The sequence below is a fragment of the Rhopilema esculentum genome, chromosome 5, assembly GCF_057945365.1.
Source record: "Rhopilema esculentum isolate cy_ngs chromosome 5, ASM5794536v1, whole genome shotgun sequence".
Taxonomy (NCBI): domain Eukaryota; kingdom Metazoa; phylum Cnidaria; class Scyphozoa; order Rhizostomeae; family Rhizostomatidae; genus Rhopilema; species Rhopilema esculentum.
In genome coordinates this window covers 919,913-942,911 of record NC_142819.1, presented here as the reverse complement: position 1 = coordinate 942,911, position 22,999 = coordinate 919,913, and the positions used below count along the sequence as shown (strand labels likewise).

The 22,999-nt window shown below is 35.5% G+C and overlaps 1 protein-coding gene across 2 annotated transcripts in view; it reads left to right on the top strand.

Moving 5' to 3' along the window:
- LOC135689975 (uncharacterized) overlaps positions 1–22,999 on the top strand; it is a 30,866-nt gene continuing 7,867 nt past the window's right edge. The window contains exons 1-20 of one of the 2 annotated variants that reach the window (XM_065207347.2): positions 1–275; positions 4,245–4,329; positions 4,760–4,960; positions 5,673–5,811; positions 6,220–6,343; positions 6,492–6,540; positions 7,002–7,028; positions 7,479–7,631; positions 8,239–8,284; positions 8,522–8,596; positions 9,787–11,176; positions 13,005–13,149; positions 13,698–13,898; positions 14,241–14,379; positions 14,539–14,662; positions 14,839–14,887; positions 15,329–15,355; positions 15,565–15,717; positions 16,359–16,404; positions 18,540–18,611. In XM_065207347.2, coding sequence (XP_065063419.2) covers positions 239–275; positions 4,245–4,329; positions 4,760–4,960; positions 5,673–5,811; positions 6,220–6,343; positions 6,492–6,540; positions 7,002–7,028; positions 7,479–7,631; positions 8,239–8,284; positions 8,522–8,596; positions 9,787–11,176; positions 13,005–13,149; positions 13,698–13,898; positions 14,241–14,379; positions 14,539–14,662; positions 14,839–14,887; positions 15,329–15,355; positions 15,565–15,717; positions 16,359–16,404; positions 18,540–18,611 — 3,282 coding nt within the window. In that variant the 5' untranslated portion in view covers positions 1–238. Of the gene's footprint in view, positions 453–4,244; positions 4,330–4,759; positions 4,961–5,672; positions 5,812–6,219; positions 6,344–6,491; positions 6,541–7,001; positions 7,029–7,478; positions 7,632–8,238; positions 8,285–8,521; positions 8,597–9,786; positions 11,177–13,004; positions 13,150–13,697; positions 13,899–14,240; positions 14,380–14,538; positions 14,663–14,838; positions 14,888–15,328; positions 15,356–15,564; positions 15,718–16,358; positions 16,405–18,539; positions 18,612–22,999 lie in introns of both variants that reach the window. The other variant, XM_065207346.2, reaches the window with a different exon arrangement.

The following is a 22,999-nucleotide window of genomic DNA, read 5'->3' as shown; positions in this document are numbered from 1 at the left end:
GTTACGCGAGCAAGTGAATCCACGCTCTGGAAGCTAACATTTCAAGTTTCATGGGAACAAAAAAGGAATCTCGCATAAAAGGAAAAGGAAAAACTGCTTCTAGCCGATGAAAAATATGCCCGTGATTTCACAACATTAACCATTTATAAGGCGTAAAAGAGATAATTAACTCGAAGGATGCGTCGATTTGAATCAAAACCACAAGACACAAGATCATGAAAATTTGATAAGCGGTGAAATGGCCCAAATTGAGGACGACTGTGAATATATCAAAGGTTTGTTGTTTAACAATATTTCAACGATTATGAATGAGTTAAAGGCCTGTCGAAAAATGTTAAAACCTTGCTTTGATCAAAGAAGTTTGAGGACTTTATGATGAAGGATGAAGCTAAGAGCAATTTCGAGGCATTTTGAAAGCAGTGCTTTTGCTGGTGTCAGGTCATCACGTAAAGGTTTGTTTTAAGTATGGTTTCTTTCAAGGCAAGCATAAGATATTCTGGCATTAACATGGAAGAACGATAATTTAGTATTTCTGTCCAGGACAGATAACGACAAACTAGTCTAGCACGTTAATTTCTATAACCCCAGATATGCTTCTTGTAAATAAAAGCTTCAGTTAATTCTGACAAAAAGCTCAAACAGGAAATGTCATTATGAATACAAATTTCAATATTGTCTTAAGAGAATGAAAGTTAAATCATATGAAACTGCGCTATCATCAGAAATGATGCTTGGTAAAGACAGTACTCAAGAATTTACAGCAATAAGCAATTTAACCTTCTGTGTTAACATTTTCATTGTCCAGCTGGAAAAATACTTAAGGTTCGGTGCCCTAATCTCCAACATCCTTCACCGCACGGAGAAGTTTTGTCCTTCTATACAATATTATACTTTTCCACTTGTTTTAACAGTTGAAAGATTATGAACATAAACGAAGAATATTCACATTTTAAATTGATAGTTTCAGTCTCATGGATCAAAGTTATTTATAACACAGGACGATGAGAATGAAATTTTATTTCGTTGCAACTATGAAGAAACTTTCGTTGCAAGAGCATATTGAAGAATTGTATTTACTAAGAACGGTTTCCTTGAAGAGCCATTCGATCTCGCATTCATTATCCAGCTTTAGCTCATTTGAAAGTAACAAAGAACTGAAAATCCGTCACATTCATCCAGTCATTCCAAATAGTTTCAATCTTGAATCCTATCAGTAGCACATTCCATTTTACTAACCATCCTCTTGCATTATTCATCCAAGTAGAACTCCGATTGATCCCTTTATAGGCCTTGATAACAAGACGAGTTTCACAGCACATTATAAATCTGACCTTGCCTTTAGACTCGCTTTGTTCTCGACTTCAAAATAGCGACGAAGATCACTTTTCCAATTCATTTTCAAGAAGAAGAGCTCAACATCACGCCAGAAGTGAAAATAATGTTCTTACAGAAGTGCTGCAAATATTAAAGCTGATAAATGCTATAGAACAATCGATTGAAACATCTAGATCAGGCAATAGCTAAAATTGTCTGAGCCCCTTATGTTGCATTGAAGTCCAACTATCACGAGTGTTGTACGTTATTGCAATCCATCATGGCTTTACAGTATCGTTACAGTTCTAAAACTTTTCTTAAGCTTGTACAAAAATATGAAGCAAAAATTTAAAAATTTTATCATTTCGAGGCTATAAAATGTTCAAGTTATTCTCTTAATAAGTTATGAAATATATTTTAATTTTCTCTCTCTTGAAAGTTCCATGTACTTTATCCCTTCTCAATCCTTTCACTTCCGTATCATTACATACAACCAACGCGGTCGTGCTCTTTTTTGATGTTTGTTCTTTTCCATTCTTTGACTATCAAATGTGATCGTGGGATATGCATACATAGACAAAGTAAGCACAACCTTTGCAAGGCTTTAGAAGAGAAATGACCCTGTAATGTTTGGCTCCGAAAAGAGGTATGTCATCATTGAAAGCTTAGCTCCAACGTGTCAAAGTTAATTGAAGTTAATTTTTTTGGTTTGGCTCAAATTACCGTCCTACTAATCTAAGCAGTGTCTGGGTCGCTCTTTTATTGATATTTGAATTATTTTGAGTTACATAGACAGTATATTATGATGTTTCTTTAAGCGGCAATGTTGGGTGTTGGGAAACTGTAGCTATCTTGCAGTTTTCTGAGATAAGGTTTTTCAGTAACATGCCTCATTCATTCCGTATCAGTTGTCATGCAACCAGCGAATATGGCACAACAAAAAAGCAGAAAAGCAAAGGTTAGAACAAAAACAGCAAAAAGCAACAGAAACAGAAGCAACAACAACAACAATGATTGCAACCATTGTGTTGCTTTTGTTTCTATGACAACAAAAATCGCAATGTTGGATTCAATATATCAAGTCATTTCATATTTTTCCAAGCCAAAACATATTCCGGAAAACATTCATTTCCAGCATGCACTGATGCCTTTGATATCATAATAGTATCAAAATCATAAAAATCGTTAAATTTTCACTTAAAACTCAATTTAGGGCGTAAATGATATATTTGAGGTACTGAATCTGAAAAACAATACTCAAAGCCAAAAATTTCAAGGAAACACAAATTCTTGAATTGCAGAATCCGAAAATCGAAGCTTTAAATTCAAAGTTTTCAAAGGAATATAAATAGCGAGGGTTAAAAAAACAGCATTAAATTTATTGCTAGCCTACGTGGAGACTAATAGAGGGAAATTGTAAGGTCTGCGTATGTTAAAATCAAGGAAAGACATCCTATTGGCTCTAGAGACATAAAGAGTTTTGAATAAGACAATAGTCTTATGTAATAAGTGGGTACAAAAAAACTGCGCTATTGCGCAGACCTCACAACTTCCTCTATTTGTAAAGGCTGCACGCAAACTAATTTCTTGCAGCCATCGATGACAACAAGACTGGTCTCAAACCGTATTTTTTAAAGTTTTTATCGCAGATAAAGGGTAAGATTTCCCACTGGATAAAACATTGAAAAAGTGACAAATTGCAGAAAAAGCCTTTCTTGAGATTATTTTAAATCATTTATGGGCCAAAGCCCAATTTTACCAGTTTCTTTGTACCATTCTACTAGTTTCCAGTTTCTAATCCATTTTACTGAAAACAAGTTATTCTTAGGTATCAAAATTGATCTTTCGAATCGATAACTTGTGTTTACTTCTGCTCGTATTCCTCGCCATTTTCATCAGAGTCTCGACAACGAGTCCAAAGAATACTTTCATTTTGGTAGTGTACATAAAAATTAACCTTGCACGATCTTTCTCTTTCGAAGCAAACAGAAGCGTTGTTTCTAGCACAAGAAACCGAAAGGGAATTAGCTTTTCATTACTGTGTTGAAAAGGGTTATAAAAGTGCAGGTACGTTCGGGCTCAGCACCAAAAGATTCTTTAGTATATCGAATGAGCCAAAATCAATAAATTCTTACCAAAACTTGGTATGTGAGCTAATTTTCACAAACACAAGCATGAATTTACCTTAATCCTAGATAATCGGAATGTACTACTTTGTAATCGGATAATTTTCCACTTTTAAAAATAATTTTTATTAAATACCAGCATATTCGACGATAGGACCCTAAAAAGGCAGTTCAGGCAGGCTACTTTTACTTTCAAGAAAGGCTATCAACGTTTCCTTAATCTTATATAAAGGAAATAAATATTTCTTATATAAAGAAACGAAAAGATGAATAAATGAATGAATGAATGAATGAATGAATGAATGAATGAATGAATGAATGAATGAATGAATGAATGAATGAATGAATGAATGAATGAATGAATGAATGAATGAATGAATGAATGAATGAATGAATGAATGAATGAATGAATGACGTGAATCCACATCAGCCGTATCTTTATATCTTCATTTCAGTTACAGTTGTATCTTCGTCTCTTGCTTGCTTGCTATGACGTCATTATTTAGCAACTCTTTGAAATCTCTTGCATAATCTCACGCATATTGACAACAAATGATCCCAAGACTAATTGCTTTCAACTATGACTATGTTTAAACATACTGATCAGAGAAACATACAGGAAATTAACATTTTACAAGGAATGGTTTAAGGTGTAAATAAAATTTTTGTGCCTGTTTACATTTGGAACTTTCTTCGAAGCATTTTGTTTCTAGACAAAGTATGAAGATCTTGTGAGAATGTTAAATAAACAGCCCCAAAGCCAGTCAAACATGAATGATAAGTTTTTTTCTTCATTATCTTTAGATGTTGCAAAGGATTTGAAAAAAGAAATAACAGTGAAAACTGATGATCTTCGTAATGGATATCACGTAAGGGAAGAGCTTGGCAGGTGGGTAATAAAGAGAAAATGAATTTTGAATTGATTGAAAAAGTTCCCAGAAAGAAATATTTCTGACTTTCTATTTATCGTTGAACAATTAAGAATATCAAAAAGATCACATGGGTAGTAATTTTCCTTATTTCCTCAGATGTCACGTTAACTTTCAGGTTACTGCCCTCCTATAATTTCCTCGATTATCTTTGCCTCTCCAGTTGTTGAATTCAATGTTTATTTCTTTGCTGCGCATCGGAAGTTTCCACAAAATGAAAAAACTTTTTATCATGTGCTGTACAGATTGTTTTAGGACATGACAATAGAGCACTTATTATATAAGTAAATACATCTTTGAGATGCAAGCTATAACCATTAGTCGTGCAAGAGGAAAAAATCATGTTTCTGAGAGCAGACATTATCTATGTAAATAAACATTAATTTGTAGAGGAAAGTTTGGAGTGGTTCACAAAGTGATCAACAAGGAAGACGGAGGGATATATGCTGCGAAGTTCATCAAAGTGTCTGAATCCAAAAGAAACGAGGTTTTGCGGGAGGTTGAAATTATGAAGAAGTTGAACCATGAAAATCTTATCAGCCTTACTGATGTGTACGACATGAAAACAAGAATTGTAGTTATCATGGAATTGTAAGTTGTTTCACATATCTTCGAACGTGTCAGAATTATTTCAGGTGTTAAGTATTCTTTCCTATTAGAGAGTTTTTGGAGAAATATGTGTAGTGTTTAAGCATCTGAAGAACACTAGATCAAGATATCTTTTATGTACGTATGTTTTGTCCACGTTTAAGTAAGAATCGTCGCTGAAGCTGAGTAAACAATAATTTTCTATAAACACGCTGATTAAGGCTACTTAAGTAAAAAGAATAAGAAATTACAGTCGTTGCACTTACTGCTACCTCTCTGGCTCGTGCTTTTATCCCTGCTTTTCTATTTCTTCTCTTTGCTATACATTAATTGGAGAGAAATTTTGTTATTCTTAAAATTTGGAAGTGCTTTTGGAAATGAGTGTTTAATGAATTTCATCTTTTTTTAAACAATAGGCAATATTCTATAATTTTTGCAAAAGATCTTGAAACTATCATTTTTCTACCTTGAAGAGTTAATGTCGTAAAAAAGCTAATCAAAAACGATAGTCTACGACATACAACTATAATGCAACGATAATGGGGGAGATTGCGACTTACGATAGATTGTACTGCTAAGGAAGTTCAAAGATAACAAAGCTTGCTTTTAATTTTCATTCAATAATCGAAACCGGTCGATAAACAAAAAACTCAATTGAATGCTTTGCAATGACTTGCTTTCCTCTATCCTGTTTTTTCTGCTTGTATCTTCATAGTATATCAGGTGGTGAGCTCTTTGAGAGAGTTGTCGAAGAAGATAATCTCACAGAATCTGAAGCTGCTATTTATATGAAGCAAATTTTAGAAGGGCTAAAACACATGCATCAACAGTATATTGTTCATTTGGATCTCAAGGTAAGAAATAAATTTATTACACTTATAGGTGATAATATCAATTTGCTGTTTCAAATCTAGTTTTTGATATCAGCAAACATCCCTTTCAATTATGATATTCAGGGAAACTGTGGCTAAGGAGCACAAAATGTTTTGAAAATCGTGGAGATTTTGCACGTTTGTTAGAATTTGTATGAAAATTCGTTTTTAGCACCTCAAAGAATAAAACTATCCCTACACTACCCCTAAACATTTGATTCATTAAGAGACTAAATAAATTTCTGATTTTTTTCATCATTTCTTTTATGTGCAGTGCACGACATATGTGCAGTGAGTACTCCAAAGTTTGATAGCCCTTATGTTTGTTTTTTTTCGTTATAACGCTTGAGGTTATTTCTTCAAATTTTTTATCTAATGTTAAAATTGCAGCCAGAAAATGTAGTTTGTGTGCAGCCAAGAAGCACAAAAATCAAACTGATAGATTTTGGCTTGGCCCGTCAGTTGGAGCAAGGAAAGGAGACAAAAATCACTTGTGGAACACCAGAGTTTGTAGGTTTGTAAAAGAACATCGCTCATTAAACAACATAACTTTATGTATTTAAGGAATCTTAACAAACATTGTAGAGTAAATTCTGGCACAATAGAGTTTGTTGATAGAAACATACAACTAGACTTTTATTCACCTTTCCTTCTCTTTTAAGCACCAGAAGTACTAAATTACGACCCAGTTACATTGGCCAGTGATATGTGGTAAGTTTCTCTATTATAAAATAGTCTTATTGTAGTCAAATGTGATTATTGGGGACTTTCTTCTTACACCGAACCATAAACTGATCACCACCAACGTTAAGAAACTCCTCGAAAGATCTTCTTTTAAAGATGGAATGGAAATTATCCTTTTTCGAAGATTAGGCACCTATTCCCTGCATATTTGACATTGATAGTAAGAAAAGCTTATTGTGACTTATTAGGTAGTCTTTTTAATGTTATATCGTGACACGTTTTTGTTTTTTCTAAAAAGTAGCTCTCTTGAATTTGGTATGCTAAGAAACTGTTAAGAAACTTTTCACACTGAAATTTACGAAAATATTAAAAATCTGAGTACTGATCCTGTGTTTTACTCTTAAAAAAATAAGTTTAATTGTTTGTAAACTCACGAAGTAATAAAACTTCTTGAATTAATGTGAAATTTGTATTTTGTTTTGCCATAGGAGTGTTGGAGTGATCGCTTACATCCTGTAAGTTGTTCTTTGTTTCTTTGGCCATGTACAAAGTCTGTTATTTTTCGCTTGCGATTATTGCACTAAATTTCAAGTGCTTTGCTAATGTCATATAGAACGTTTCAATTTACATTTCGCAATAACATTCTTGCATATGGGATGTATTTTTGCCATTGAAATCTTAAAAAAGGAATCTTGTCACTATTAGGCAAGAAGGCAATAAGATATGTCCTCAAATCAACATGGAAACATTTTACCGGCAGTGCAAACATCTTTACACTTAATCTTCATTATCTGCTTATTTGTGCCAGCCGGAACTCTTTTTTGCGATGCATCTTCTTTTGCCAGCCATTCAGTTACAATTGCATCTGTAAAGTTTTTTTCTTGCAAAGAGCTCCTTAGTTAGAAACGTTTACAAAGAATGTAAGAGATACTCGTTGAATGATAATACTATGCTTGCTTTTCCAGAATAAGCGGATTGTCACCTTTTCTCGGTGACACGGACACCGAGACATTTGCCAATGTGTCATCTTGCGAGTGGGATTTTGATGACGAATGTTTTGATGAAGTTTCCAAAGAATCAAAAGATTTTATCGAAGGGCTGATCATAAGCAACCCAAGGTTAGTTTGACACTGATACCTCGTTTAGGCACACTTTCTAATAATGAACACCTTCTTCTTGACGACCAAGGTCTTGTACAAATAGTCTCCAAGCAAAGACACTTACTTGCGCCGGACACTTCTCTACAACGGACACTTCCGTATTGCGGACACTTTCCTACAACGGACACCACTTTCCTGCAACACACACCACTTGCCTACAGCGGAAACTTTCGTACAAAGGATATCACTTTCCTACAACAAACACTTCCATTCAACGGACATCACTCTACAGTGGGCGCCCCTCTAAAACATACACTTAACCGCACCAGACACAGCTGGCACTTGCTGTGTCTGCCTACATTGAACCCTTTCGAACAACAGACACCATCCTGCCACCAACAGTATCTCTTATCTCTCTTTTATTTGTCACATTGAGCTTTCAACATCTTTTAGAACATTAGCCACACTAAGATATTTATCTTTTTCATGTACAGACCATCCATTTTATGCACTCCCAAATAAAAACTTTCTATTCATTTTTTTCATTCCACTTAATGGATGCTTAAAGAAACAGTTTATAAATCCTATATCAATAAATTCAGTGAAAAACAACCATTATCTCTAGGGATCGCAGAAACGTGGACCTTTGTCTTGAACATGATTGGATCCAGGTAAGGCCCAGGCTTCTTATCTATTTTGCAATAATGATTTTTTATTCGTTTTAGCTGATAAGATTAATGTTCAGGCTAACAAAGCAGGTGCCTCGATCTCAAAATAGTTTTCCTTCATTTCTAAGAATTTATCTCTATATAAATAGCGCAAAAATCTCTTCATATAAGTGGAAGATCTCGATATGCTATATACGAATTTTATACCCAAGGTGATGATATATTCCTTATGTTTTCTAGAATCACAGTTTTAAAAAGAAACGGAAGCTGAAGATTGACAATTTGCGTAAATTTCTTGCTAAGAAGCGATGGCAGGTACGGAGAACCACGTGTTTATCTGATTGTTTATACACGTTAATTTGTATATACTCATATTTTTAGTCGCAAAGCAATATAGAAGCGGAAACTCTATCACTGCTAGGCAGCCAGCACGCGCAGAGAGGTTTTGCTTTTGCTGGCTCCACTTAATTGTTGATATTTTCCTAAATGGTCTTAGTAAATGAAGCTAAAAATGTCGTTCACCTATGCAATTTCTGTTGTCCTGTGAATTTTGTGCATGAATACCTTTTGCGTGCACCTGCCGCTGGGGGCGAATGCTTTTTACGAAAAATTAGTCTTGTTTTCTCTAAGCGATTGCTGTCAACCAAATTCACCCCGCTTTCATCATTTTGCTTTTGCGTGAACCCCTAAAACTTAGCATCTGATTCAGTCTAAAAAGTAATTGACAACGCATTAAATAAATGTATGGCAGATTGAGTTGCTTGTTAAACACCTCAAACCAATTATCATCCTTTCATCCTATTCATAATGGGCTTTTGATAAGCGCGGCCATAAGCAGAGCAGATACTTCAACAGAGGAGCCTTATGCATGGCAAATTGCTGCTGTGCAACAGTTCTCATAAACTTCCATATAATCGCAGTCGCCTGCTAAAGACGCTATTATAATAAGAAATCTTCTGATCCTGCAAAAAGAACATTCCATATGCTCTTTATTGCAGCTTAGAGTGCGATGTTCTTTCCGTGAATATTCCTTGAGAGTGATTAGCCAGCATTCCTCGCTATAACAACCCTCCAGCTCAACTATTAAGTCATTATTTATGTACGATAAGCCATCGATAAACCGAGCAATCTCCTTTCTATTTCTTCTATTCAAAATTTGATACTGTTTATGTGTTTGTCATTTGGGAATTCGTTTGCATCACACGAAGGGGAGTCGACCCTCTATCCTAACGTAAAATATATTTTTCATTTCGGAGTAAAACCAATTCCCCTTCGTTAAGCTAGACTGGAAGGGGAAGTAAGAAAAAAACTAATTTCTCTGCTAGATTGCATTGCTTCTTTATCAGCTACATAGTAATATTTTTAGATTAACGATACTAGTTAATTTCTATTTTCAGAAATTGAATGTAATTTTATTTTTTATCCTTTTCCTAATCAAATTCTTCGCTTAAAGGTCAATTAGGGAGATTCATAAATTTTACCAGATTTTTGTGTTTTTAACCTAGAAATCAGTCAATGCAGTGCGAGCAGTTCGCCGCTTAAGTTCTTTCGGAGCCTCGCTTTTGGGGAAATCGTCGTCGTTATTACGCGATAAGCCGAAACTTGGGAGTCTTGATTCCCCAACTTTGTCGATATCAGAAGACGGAGAAGGCCCAAATGTAGGTGAAAAAGTATCAGATTCGCAAGAAAAGAAGTGCGTCTCTATAGGGAGCAGAGAAAGTAAAGGAAAGATAGATATTGCCAAGCTAATTGTAAACAGTCCTGAGAAGGACGCAAATGCAAATGAAGCCGACAATTTGAATGAAAGCACCGTCCAAAGTAATGAGAACAAGTCTTCAGGAAAGAAATCTGATGAAAACGATTCGTCTCATAGTCTAGCTAATATTTCGCAGCTACGACAAAAATTCGAAACAGTAACGGGAACATTTCGAAACTCGCGCACTTGTACTACCAGAAGTAGATCAAACAGCTGGGACTGGGACCGTAAAAGCGAAAAAGACAAGAACGATAAAAAGGAAGCGAAGCCAAATATTGATAATGTCAATTCAACCGGTTTTTCAAGTAACGGAACAAAAATAGATGAAGGTGAACGTTTTTGGAAAGGAAGGTCTGAGAAAAATACAATGTCTTTGGGACGAAAGTTTCGAATGGCTGATGCTATGGCAAATCTTTTAGCTGCAGAAAAGAGTAAGGAGAAAGCTTCTTCAATTGAGACATCAAGAACTGGCTCTTCGTGGAGCACAAAGGTTCCCTCAGGCAACGACGCCCTTGCAAAGGACTTCGCCATGCCTACCAAAGAAAGGAAATGTTTAAACGATAAAAGTGATGTCTTAAAAGATCCTGTTTCAAAAAGGAAGGCTGTTATGACTGAGGAAAGCCCTGTTAGGAAAGCAGTGATTAAAGAAAATCCCTCGAGTAAAATTGGAAATTTGCCAAAAGATGATTCTCATAATAGGAAAGGTAATTTGTTAAACGAAGAAATCTTAAAGGAAGAGTCAGTCTATAGTCAAGGACACCATAAGGAGAAGGTCATTGAACAGCAAAGCAAGCAACGCCAGAGTGAATGTCAGGTGTCTGACACGGTCCTCGAACGAGGCAATGCTGATCATAAGCCTCCTTCTGAACCTATTATAGTCAATCGGGAAATCTTTAAGAAAAATGGAGAAACGATTAGCGAAAACGCGTCTGTTGTATCTGCGAGAAAATTATTAGAACGAAGCAAAGCTGAAGGACTGCAAAGTTCAAAGAAACTACAGGAGGATTTGTCGACTGAGGTTGGATTGCGCTCTTATCTCGAGCGTATGATAAAGGAAGGTAAACTCCCAGGTGGACAGGTTGACATTGAAATGCCTCATAAAAAGAGCTGGGCAAAGTCGAGTGCTGCTGATAAAAGAGGTTTGTGTGATTGAATTCGTTTCTCGAATGTCAGTTTCATACAGGCATCGGACTTTCTTGTGAACATTTTTAACGCCATGCCAAAATAAAAAGCTTCACCGAACAGTTAGATTTTGTTGCATATTCATACGGTTGTTAAAGAGGATTTTGAACATCAGGTTATTGTTTCTTAAATGTCCGAAGCAATTGCTCAGCGAACAGAATGTCTGTGAAAACAAAAATGTTCTTCACAAACGGCGAGCAAGATTCCTCTAATAAGTTATTATCCGGTTTTTTGTCATTCTTTCGCAATAATATCTGTTCTATACTCATTTTGTGTTGTCTCGGATTTATTTTCGAGCATTTTTGTTTGGTCTTTCTATTGATACAAAGAATCAATCGAGTAAAGACAGTTACAATTTTTTTGAATAGGAAGAAAAAAAACTATCAAAATTTCACGAATGAATGCTAAACAAAACATGTTCAGTTTTTAAAATGAATGATGTATTTTAATAATTTGTCTTTTGACAGTTGTGAGAGAACAACAACTCCATGTGGCTATTTATTACCGTTTTGCTTCTTATTTATCAAGATTATTTTTTCTATCTGTAATTCCTTTGCAAATTGTCATCAAACCGTGGAGGCGAATAACTTAAACATAAATGGAAAATGTTTGGGACACTTAGGACGGGAAACTACGAGAAAGGAGCAGAACCACGTTGTTTTAACTTAAGTCAAGTTTCTATGATAAAATTTGCTCAAATGAATTGTCTCGATTAAGATTGCCTCAACAGAAAATTTTTCAGTCGAAACTCCAAAGAATCGATCCCCCTTTTTGAAAAAATGACGACACAGGTAAATCTCAGCAATTTCAAAACTTATTGTTTGCCTTATCTTTGCCCCAAATGACTTCCATTGTTTATACTTTTTTTTAAAGAACAACAAGACCATTGATTTTTTGTAAAAAAAATTGTATCTTCATGGCTTGAGACTCTCATTGCTTTTAACGTTATGCTATTAACAGCCAGATTCTGATGTTTATATATGGCATGGCCTGAGCGTTTCATTGGCTGATCAACTCGTCTTCAATTCAATGTTCAACCCTGATTTTATTAGCACCAAATCCGTAATAAAAATATAAAAGATAATTTAAATTTTGAGTCATTTACTAGTAAAATCAGATCTAAGCCAGTTCCTCCTTCGTACATTTTCTTCCTTGTGTCCCTATGAAAGCAATTTATGACGTAACACGGACCTAGGTGGAGCAAGCTTTGTCACCGTAAATGTGCGCAACGTGAAAAGATACTGCGCTAGCAAGGCCTTGATCTGCAGATGATTGCGTCGCTTTAATTGAGAACACGCGGGAAAGCTGCTTTTGAGTCACACAACATGAAATCATGCATATGAATTTGTGGAAACGAGCTGAGGTTCATCTTGGCTAATTCTGCAGCAAAAGAGGATACACGATTGGATAATGCGCTTTCGTGGATTAGTAATTCTTTCAACAGAATCTTGTGACCTCTTTACGTGCCAAATCAGTTCTTGCACATAAACAATATATTTTCTAGCATATTTCAAACTAGGCAAAAGACAAAGTACTTGATTATTATTCTCTTTCAAATTTCTTTTTTTTCTTTTTTAAACACAAAGGCTTTCTCGTATTTAAAAACATTTTGCTGTAGATCTAGCACTTGATATTTCACCACGTTTGTGCTAGAATTATAAAAACTTTAGAAAATTGTATTCCCAATCAATTATCTAATTTTGCACCTTTGCCTTAAAGTCTGTTGTATGCTGATCCGATAGTCGCTCCAGTCAATATTTTTAACGATTGCATACTTTTTTGAAGCCTCGTTTCGAGAACTGCTTTCCAAGAGCATAGCAGCTGAAGATGTGGAGGAGAGTGGAGGCTCAGAAGATGAAGAGCCTATTAAGATCACAGCAAGAAAAGAGAAGTTTGAAGATTTCTACGAAGACATAGAAGAAATTGGAAAGTGGGTATTCTTCACCAATTTACGATATATTAACATGTTAAGTCTATAAATGTTCTCCTGCTAACGCTGCTATGTTGATAAAATTGCCAACATTATATTTCACTTAAAAATTAGAGCTAGATTGACACTATCAAAGTCTTTTGATGCAAAGATGAAGGCAATATCAAATCACTCAACATTTATATGAAAAAAGTATGTTTTCATATCTATTTAAGTTTTCCCTTTCTTTTTCACACCTAAATTGGTGAAAAAGCATTTCTCCTTCCAGAAAGGACTTATTGGTCCAGGGTTAAAGGCACTGGTGCAGCAGGCATGCTTTCCGGCAATTTTCAAAACTGGCCTAACATCGTAGTAAATGAAACTAACAAAGATAATCAATCTCTCTTCGCTTAAAATGAGCTACCGCAAAGTAAGCTGGTTGCACGAGAGCCTTTAGAAAGCAACCTATCTTAGTTGCTGGATTTCTAATATCTTCCGTATAAACTGCACACTCAATGGTATAGTAGCCCTATTTCGATCAATACTTCAAATATAGCGTTTTTTCTCAGAGGCAGATTTGGGGTGGTAAGTAAAGTGAGAGAGAGGTCAACAGGCAAATACTATGCCGCCAAATACATCAAGGTGAGAGCTGCTACCCGTTCTCTGGTGCGGCAAGAAATCGATCTGTTGTGCGCAGTGAGGCATCGAAGGATCGTGAAGCTATACGATGTATTTGAAGAATCGAGGAAATTCATTCTGTTGATGGAATGGTAAGCAAAGTTGTTCTTTGGTACAATAAAATAGTTCGTTATAGTGCCCCTGGAACACAATAAGTCAGTTTCTTTACATGCAGATTATTTTAATTGCCCTTTTTTTGAAAAAAAGAATTCAAGGCTTAGTGTGAAACTGTGATCAATGGTGATATTAAGTCTAAAAAGTCATTTAGTATTTTCTAGATCAACCACAAACAACCTATCTAAAAACACCCAAAACCCTACCAAAATTGCTAAACTTTTTTTTATTTTCCCACATTGCTTTTTCGAGACTTTGCTGTTCATACTTCATGCTGGTAGTAAAAATTCTGCAATCACGGAATTGTCATTGCCTTCCAGGGTCGCTGGTGGTGAACTCTTTGAAAAACTTTCTAGAGAAGAAATTATTTCTGAAGCAGAGGCTGTTTTCTTTGTGAGGCAGATCCTACAGGGCGTTCGATGCATGCACAGGAAAGGAATACTCCATCTCGATTTGAAGGTGGTAGCTTATTCCTTATGGAGCATTATTGCCATTCCATTTTATCTTTATTTACCTAATTACCCTTTTTGCCGTCTTAGAGATGACTTCTTGCTTCGAAACTTAAATAACCTAAGAGTGGCTCATATTACGATAAAAACTAATTTAATATATTTCCAGCCAGAGAATGTCATGCTGGTCGATCCAGATTCAACTGACATCAAAATAATCGACTTTGGTCTTGCAAAGAAGCATGATCCCAAAGATGACATCAAAGTGTTGTCGGGCACTCCTGCCTTTGCAGGTGAGCAAGTTAATGCGTAATAATAAGCAAAATGTTAACACTGTTGAAGAGTCACCAAGTGACGTGTGTACCTAGCTTGCAGAAGATTGGCTGCTATTTCAAACAACTCGTAAATGTGTTTTTTAACCCTCAGTTACAATGTGAACTGTATGCTAACAATATCTTCTCTATTTTAGCTCCTGAGGTGATAAACTTTGAAAAGATAACGAAGGCAACCGACATGTGGTTAGTTATTGTCATTTCCTGTTCCACAATCTTCTCGTGTTCGACGTAATGCATAATCAACATATGTAGTCTAGCTATGAAGTGCTATAAAGCTTATAAGCATAGTCTTTTCGTCGCGGGTAGGATAGGGGGGGGGGGTTGCCTTGACATGTTTGAAGGTGCGGGGACGTGCCATTATTGAGGGTTTGACGGGGAAAAGCATATGCTCAAGTGGCCAAAGCCAATTGGTAACAAATTAAACTGATTTAGCACATTTAGAGGTATATCTTGATGCGCTTTCAGGTTGTGGGATCAAAATTTTAAAATAGATAATTGTGACGTCATCACTTTAGAACTCTAATACGTTTTGCTATACCACATGTATTATATCACTCTATTTATTCTAAAAATGTTTTAATGTATGTTTTAAATACACCACGTTTCATCATTATCATTTTTCAGGTCGGTTGGTGTTATTGCCTATGTCTTGTAAGTATCTGCATTTCATTCCTAATAAATACGATATTATAATACGTTACAAGCCGTTTCAAAATCGTTTGCGATTGATTTAACATTTAAAGGAATAATAAAGTGAGTCGTTGCAATTTAATGTCATGAATCGTTTATAAGAATCTGAAATTTTGCAATTGTCTCTTGCCTTAGTTTTTTACTGGGGTTTTGATATTGTTGTGTTTCAGACTTAGTGGGGTATCGCCATTTTCTGGGGACAGCCACCAAGAGACATGCAGCAACGTGACGAAAGCCACTTGGGACTTCGATCATGAGGCTTTTGAATCCGTTTCGGAAGAAGCAAAAGATTTTATCAGCAACCTTGTCATAAAACCCCCTAAGTAAGTTGAAATTTTACTTGCAATTTTTTTGTGTCCGCTAATACAGTAAAGTAAAGTGACTTTCATCTAATCATTGTTGTCTCACATCTATTTCTGGCCATTTCACAAAATTTCATCATGTTTTCTTCGTTAATCTTTTTTATCAGCTTGTGATACAGAACCTTTTGAAAATGTTAAAAGCAACAAGCTCTGAGAATCTGAAGATTCGTTAAAAATGACAATTTTTTCTTCAAACAATTTTTTGTTAATCCTTACTCTTAGCTTTTGATACCAGAAAATTTTTCTTTGAGAAACCGGCTCTGAGATTCTAAATAATGGTGACAGTGACAATTTGTTCATCAATTAAGTCAGACAAAAGTGAATTTTTGCTATTTACTTCGCTATAAATTGGATTTTTTGTCAATCTAGATGTAATTAGTAAATTGACAAATTAGTAAAAATATATGTTATTTGTACAAACAAATTTAGAATCAGATGGAGTGGCTGAAAACCCTATCATACAACATCTCGTTGAGGCACAATCTTTTTCGCCTCTTGAATTTTCATCCTCTTTCCTTATTATATTTTCTTGTTCAAGCAAAACCTCTTCAACATTAATTTTGCTATTATGCACTCTTATTCGTTGATTTGTTTTTTTGAAGGCAACGAATGAGTGTTGAAGAATCGATCGACCATCCTTGGATAAAGGTAACTTTATAATCTCAGGTTTCCAGGGTATGATTCAACGCATTGCTTTCAATGGCGTAACGTAGAGAGACGTAATGTAAGGTCACTTTTTCCTTTAGGCCCGAAATGATTAGCATTTGTAAAACAATAACAAAACATAGGACAAAAACATAAAATGGTATTCAACAGATATCAGGCAGTTTCTGGGCCCCTAAAGTCGTTTATCACATTCAGAATTCCAGCTTCACGCCTGTTACGCTACTGCTTGCTTGTGCTATAGAGTTTTTTCTGTAATTGCCAGCTAATATGGAATTCTTTCCCCATGTTTTTCCTATACATTGTGACATTTGAAATGCTGGAGATGAACCAAAAACTAACCATCATAGTTCGGTTAAACATAAATTAACCAAAATAGATATTTTTAGTTGTGGTTTGACAATAATCATTATCTTTTTGACGTATATACTACAGCCCATATGATAATAATTTTTCGTAAGACGATGATAACCGAGAAACCTCTTAACTCAAAAACACCAGGCAATCACTTACAAATGCATTGTAAATATTCATTCTGTACGTTCCCAGTGTTTGAAGCTCGTGTACTTTCATTTTGGGTTATAAAATCATGAGCTCTAAGAGCCAAGCTTTATAAATATGTCTACCTCCTTTTAAAGAGCAGTCAGCGTGTATTGCACTGTGGTATTTCAATCAAAATTATCTAAGTTGAATTTAAAGACACAAACAATATGTATGAATATGCAAAGCATGCTGTTAGAATATGAAGTACAACTGCTCTTCAGGCAGGAGTGCTGCTGCATGATACATAGTACCTTTCGGTTTCTAACAACGAGTCAGCAATCTAGGCGTAGACATTTTAAGCCCAATTCCGAAGCCCTTTCAGTTTACACTGATCGTTGTGAAAGCGGCCATGTTGGCCTAATGTTTTTATAGTTGCTTTTTCTCACAAATTCTTAAAGCAATATAGACAACATCAGCTCATTCGGCAAGGTTTAATTTTAGGCTTATTACGTCCTGTTGGTTGCAACAATTAAGATCAATTAGGATTTGCTTGCTTTTTCTTTTTTATTTGAAATTATATCAGGAGCTAAGCCTGTCTCCAGACATGAAAGTAGCTTTTTAAAGATAGGCTATTTTTCTGCTTGTACAGTCGATCACTGCAAGTTGCATGATCAGATTTTAAAAATTGCAACCAGGAAAGGAAGAATTAAATACATGGATATCTTCAAAATGATTTGATTTGAAGGGGAACAAATAAAGAGGCTAAAAGTTTATAACCAGTTTATTTATTGCCAAGTTTAACCCCGAGGTAATTTATCTTTAAATTCATCCTGGAACAATTCTGATGATAGGAAATATTTATTGTTTTTCAAGTAATGTTGCTGAGTTGCTTGAAGAGAGTTGAGTTGTTGCATTACTGTTTATTAGGCAGCATGTAACAGCCGTGAATATAAGGATATTCTTCGGAAAGTGCAATTCCTACTTTTTATGCTCAGAGATATATAGTTTTGTGCATCCCTGACTTTGTTGATTGTCTTGTAGAACTCTTGCTTTTAACATACGTTAAAGTTCTTTAAACTCATCAAATCTTGCGATTATAACTTTTCCTATATAAAACTTTACAGAAGCGTAGTGACAAATCCAGTGGTGTAATGGAGAAGCTTTTCGGGCAAAGTTTGGGAGTCCTATGTTGGGGATAAAAAGTTTTAGATCTTAAAGCTTTAGATCTTTTAGATACTAGCTAGATATGGATGAGGTCTTTTCAATATTATTGCGTTTGTATTGACAAGGTGAACAATATAAGCAGCTAAAAATCGCAGATTCTCCACAGATGTACTTTATCATCGTAAACAAACGACTAAAGGCTCAACCATGTTTGAATCTACCGGAATGTAAACATTTTATATCAACTACTTCATAAAAATTATTTTGTAGGGTTAAGTAACTGTCTTATTGCCAATATCTTCCTTTTCTATTCTATTTAACAAAAGATATTTTTATGGATACTGTATTGGACTATCTTTAAGCTGGCTATAAAAACATTCAATATCAAAAATATAAAACGTAGCCAATTCTTCTTCCTGCTCATTGCTGTAATTGATATTCATTAAATTTTGTTCTTTCGTTTTCATTCACAGAACGCTCGAAAAAGAAGAGAGAGCCAGATCAAGACTAGGGGCCTTTTCCATTTTACAAAGTCTTTCTCAAACGTAAGTCATATTTTTGTATTTGTTTCTACCTAGCATGAAATTTTCTTGAATGATGATGAAAATGTTTTTTACAATAATCATTGCCAGACTTGAAAGTGGCAAAAGAAGATGGCAAAATTATTCTTTTTCTAATAGCAACGTTGGTTCTATCTACTTTGAATATATTGTGCCTTTTGCAGCTTCAATCCTACCCTGGGTAGTGAGTCTGGTACCCAGGGTACTTCCACCCCTATCTTTGAATATTCCCAGTTGTGCCCCTGCCTTGAGAATTGCCTAAGGCACTTGTCGAACATCTTTTTTTTCAACGAAGAGTTCCCGCTTCCAGGTTTTTTCTTTCGGGTAGCAAATGTGGCTGAATTTAAAAGTCTTCAAAAAAGCTGCTTTCAGACAATCAAAGTTCTTCTTTTTGTCCATCTCTTCTAAATGTTACGCTCTCTTCTACCACAAATACCAAGTGCTTATTTTTGGCAGTGCTTGCAAAACGAATGCTGACACGAAAAGCGTATTTCTGGTTCCATTAGGAATAAATTTCGTTCCTTTTAATAACTCCCTGTCTACTAAGCAAAGAGGCCTGGAGCATTCAATTCATTCTTTACTCTCTAAAAATTTATTGCAGGCCTCAAAAACATAGATAAATAAATTCGATAATAAATTATCCATGCGATAAATCCTTAAAGAACAATAATTTCAAGAACAAACGTAGCGACGGCGCTGGGTTTATCTCTGGTTTATCTACATATAATTAGCAGAGATATCAAACTTGAAGATGGGAGAGGAAGCGCCAACCCCAGGGTTGAAGTCAACAAATTTTGTCTAACTCTTTAAGGGTATGGCAAAAAGATAAATACTCTTATATCAGGACCGCCGGACGTAGGTTTGAACAGGGGGGCCAAAACGAATAAAAAGGGCACAAATTTTTTTTCCGAAGCATTATTAAGAAGTGCCAAAAAATGGTACAGATTTCACGGTAATTTAGACAATTATAAAGATTATGACACACGTTGGACATAATAATGATATTAATTTTCTTACTTTCATATTTAAACAATTTAGTCCCCCTTGGTATTCGCACCCTCCCATTCCCACTTAAGCACAAATTTGTTCGCCTCCATGGAATTTATATGAAAAGCTACAAAATTTGATGGTTAAGACATCTTAACGCAATCGGCTGAAGGTGCGGGCACATTCTTTACTGCCATAGCAAATTTAATTTGTAACATTGATTAGGTTTATCTCGTCAGCCTTATGAACGAAACAAGTTTTTAACTCTCCTTAAACTTGATCCCGGGGGGGGGGGGGGGGGGGGTAAACGTATTACATGTGAGTTCCGAAAAACTCGAAAAAAGCTAGAATTCTGGGACATAGAATCTTGAAAATTGGGTTGCATTCTTAATCAGTCATCGGAAACACAAAAGGGCAGGAATTTACTAATATGATGTTGCAGATAATTTTTTAGATAAGTCAATGGCATATTTTTGCAGTACTTCTAGTCTTGTATATTGTTGTAATTCTAGATAAGAAGTTTTTGTTAGCATGTAGTCATTGCAGGGACACAACTTTTTCATTTCTTCATAAAAAACATTGAACACAATGTTGTGAAGCAAGCAATATGTTGCAGTTATAGTTTTACAGATGTCTGATTTTGTTAATATGTATGTCAAGAACCACAAAGGATTTTTGTTGAAATCAAATTTAGTGAACTCTGCTTTTTAACTTGCCTAGTCATAAGTTTATAAAAAGTAATGATTGTAACATGAATTGGTAGCAAAAATTCCTGCTCAAGCTTGAATTCTCAGTGAAAAGAGTTTTGGCAAAGTTACAGAATAGGGTACATTTTACGCATCTCAGAATCAGAGATAGGGCTCCAGTTTCTACTTTCAAGAACACACACGATTTACATTGGACCAACTGACTGTGGAACTGGTAGTCTCCTTTACAGTTGATATTGTTCATCACAGGGGCTTGAGTTTTTTTGCATCAAGACCAACTAAATATTGAAGGAATTTTCAGTGAATGGTCCTCCAACAACGTCCAGAGTTATGTTGTTTTATTTTGTTTCTAAAGGCAGAATATCTGGCATTGAAAAAATACACGCATTATATTTTTCAAAAAGGGGCACTTGTTTATACTTTTTGTAAACAGGGGGGCCTGTGCCCCCGTGGCCCCCTGGCTCCGGCTGCCCTGTATATGCTGCTTCTATGCGGTTCTGTTTCAAAGTTCATACTTTAATGCCATTTTTTGAAAGTTCAACAACTATAAAAATGTTAATAAGTTGCAATTGTTGCAAAAAGGTTAGAGGAAGAGTAAAAAAATTGCTTCTTTTGCCCGGCAAAAATTTCTTCTTTTGCCAAATGACAAAAAGTTCGGGGTTACCGCACCCCCTCCCCCGCACCCCTTCTTTGGCGAGGCCCCTGCCAAACCCTGACATCGTCTGTACGGCAATGTACTATTAAAAAGGAAACTGTTCGCACAAAATGAATATGTTCATAATGGCAACCTTCATTGTTCTCCTCTTGTCTCCAAAAGAGGGAGGCCTTGACACAGGGGCTTCCAATGAGCATGTCAAATCTCCCGAAGAAAATTCATTTCTCATTTCAAGAGATTATTCTCCCTAAATTATAATCGAATTTCACCACAGTCATTTCTTCATAATATGAAGTAGATTTTCAAAAGCTCACGCAAACTGCTACCTCAATAGCACTTTCAATCTGCAGGTCCTTGTCTATAAAACAATTGCCTAAGCTGAAATGAATGGCGACGCCCTGCCAACCCAGGTCATTAACGCCATAAAAATTCCATTCGCACAGGCAGGGCCTTAATAACCTCATCGTAACCTTTGTTTACAAATTTCTGTATCCTATTAAATATTAGATATTTTTACGAGACCACCTCGCAAACCATTTTCTGAACACACTTGCCCCTGTTCTTTTTAAACCACATTTCCTGTTTATATTTATAGTTTCTTTATCCCTTTAGCGTCGCTTTGTTGGTTTTTTTCCGCAAAGAAACTATTTATCATGTAAATTGTCTCTTGTATGAACGCATGCACCGCTAACCAGTTGATTACAGTGTTCTCGTTTTTCCGGAATGTTTTCTTTGGCCTTTGTGATTCATCATGTCTGTGTTGATGAGCTCTTTGTTCAAGCAAACCAACTACAAATATGTACCATCCATGCTTTGAGTTGTCATTAAAAACAGTGTAATATTGACCCACGATGTTTTAGTACAGCAGATTCAATGTACTTTTAGCAATAGGAAGTCGTTCTTCATATTATTCTCAAGTCAAAATGTGCCTTATACAATGATCGCAGTTACTTAGTACTCTTTGGCTTTGAAATTACAAGCACCGGGGAAAGCAAGGAATCGAACATCTAAAAGCAGGTAAGTTTCTCGCGAATCATGAAGAGAAATATAAGGTATTGCTAAAAGAAACATGTTGCAAACGCGGTAAAAAAAGATTGACTGTCATGATTGACCAACAGTCAATTCAAATCAAGGCAGATTGCAAGTTTTTGAAGCGAAGACAGAAGTTCCAAAGTTTCCACTGCTTGATCAGGGTAATTGATGTCATGGCAACCTAGTTAGGCCTCATCCATCTTCTTTTCACTGGGCAATTCCTTGTTAACCGCAGCACTTAGCTTAGTTTCGTAGTTTGTCCATCCTTGAAGCAAATATTTAATCACATTCCACAACAGAACTATTGTCAATTAAATAATTCGTACAGCTTCAAGCTTTTCAAGAGGCCCTTTCAAGTGCGTGGAGCGATCAATTGTTTACAAAAACATTTGAGAAGTGTGACAGATACATAGTGTAGGAAATTGAAATCAGTATCCAACTTGATGCTTAGAATCGACAGGTTTTTTATGTTTCTTGCTGTGTTTGCCGGTAACATGTTTTGTAGTATTTACCGAGTAATTTTATTGTGTAATTTTACCGAGGCTCGATGTTCTTATCATTTGGATAATTTAAGGCTCGGACGTTAGTAACATTGTTCGTTTTAGAAATATTATCTGTTTTTGAATGTTTCATAATTTCTCTATAGCTACTATTTCTGGTATTGCTTCACCAGGCAATCTTATCTTAGCAGAACTTGAGATTGCAGTCGATGTTCAGTTTTAGTTTGTTGCACCCAGTCTGCTTTTCTTGATCCTTTTTTCGCCGCACAAAAGAAGCTATTTTCAGGGGGTGCTAGAATTACAAAAGTAACAGAAATGGTAGTACTGACAATGTATACCATTACACTGACAAGAAAATTCAGTTCGCTAACATGATGAATATCACAAGTTATATTGCTCTTATAGCTGACCAAATTTCTAGCTGACCAGTTTTTCAAAATAAGTAGACACAATGTTTTTGAATTTTTACTTGGTAAGTTGTACCGATTGCTG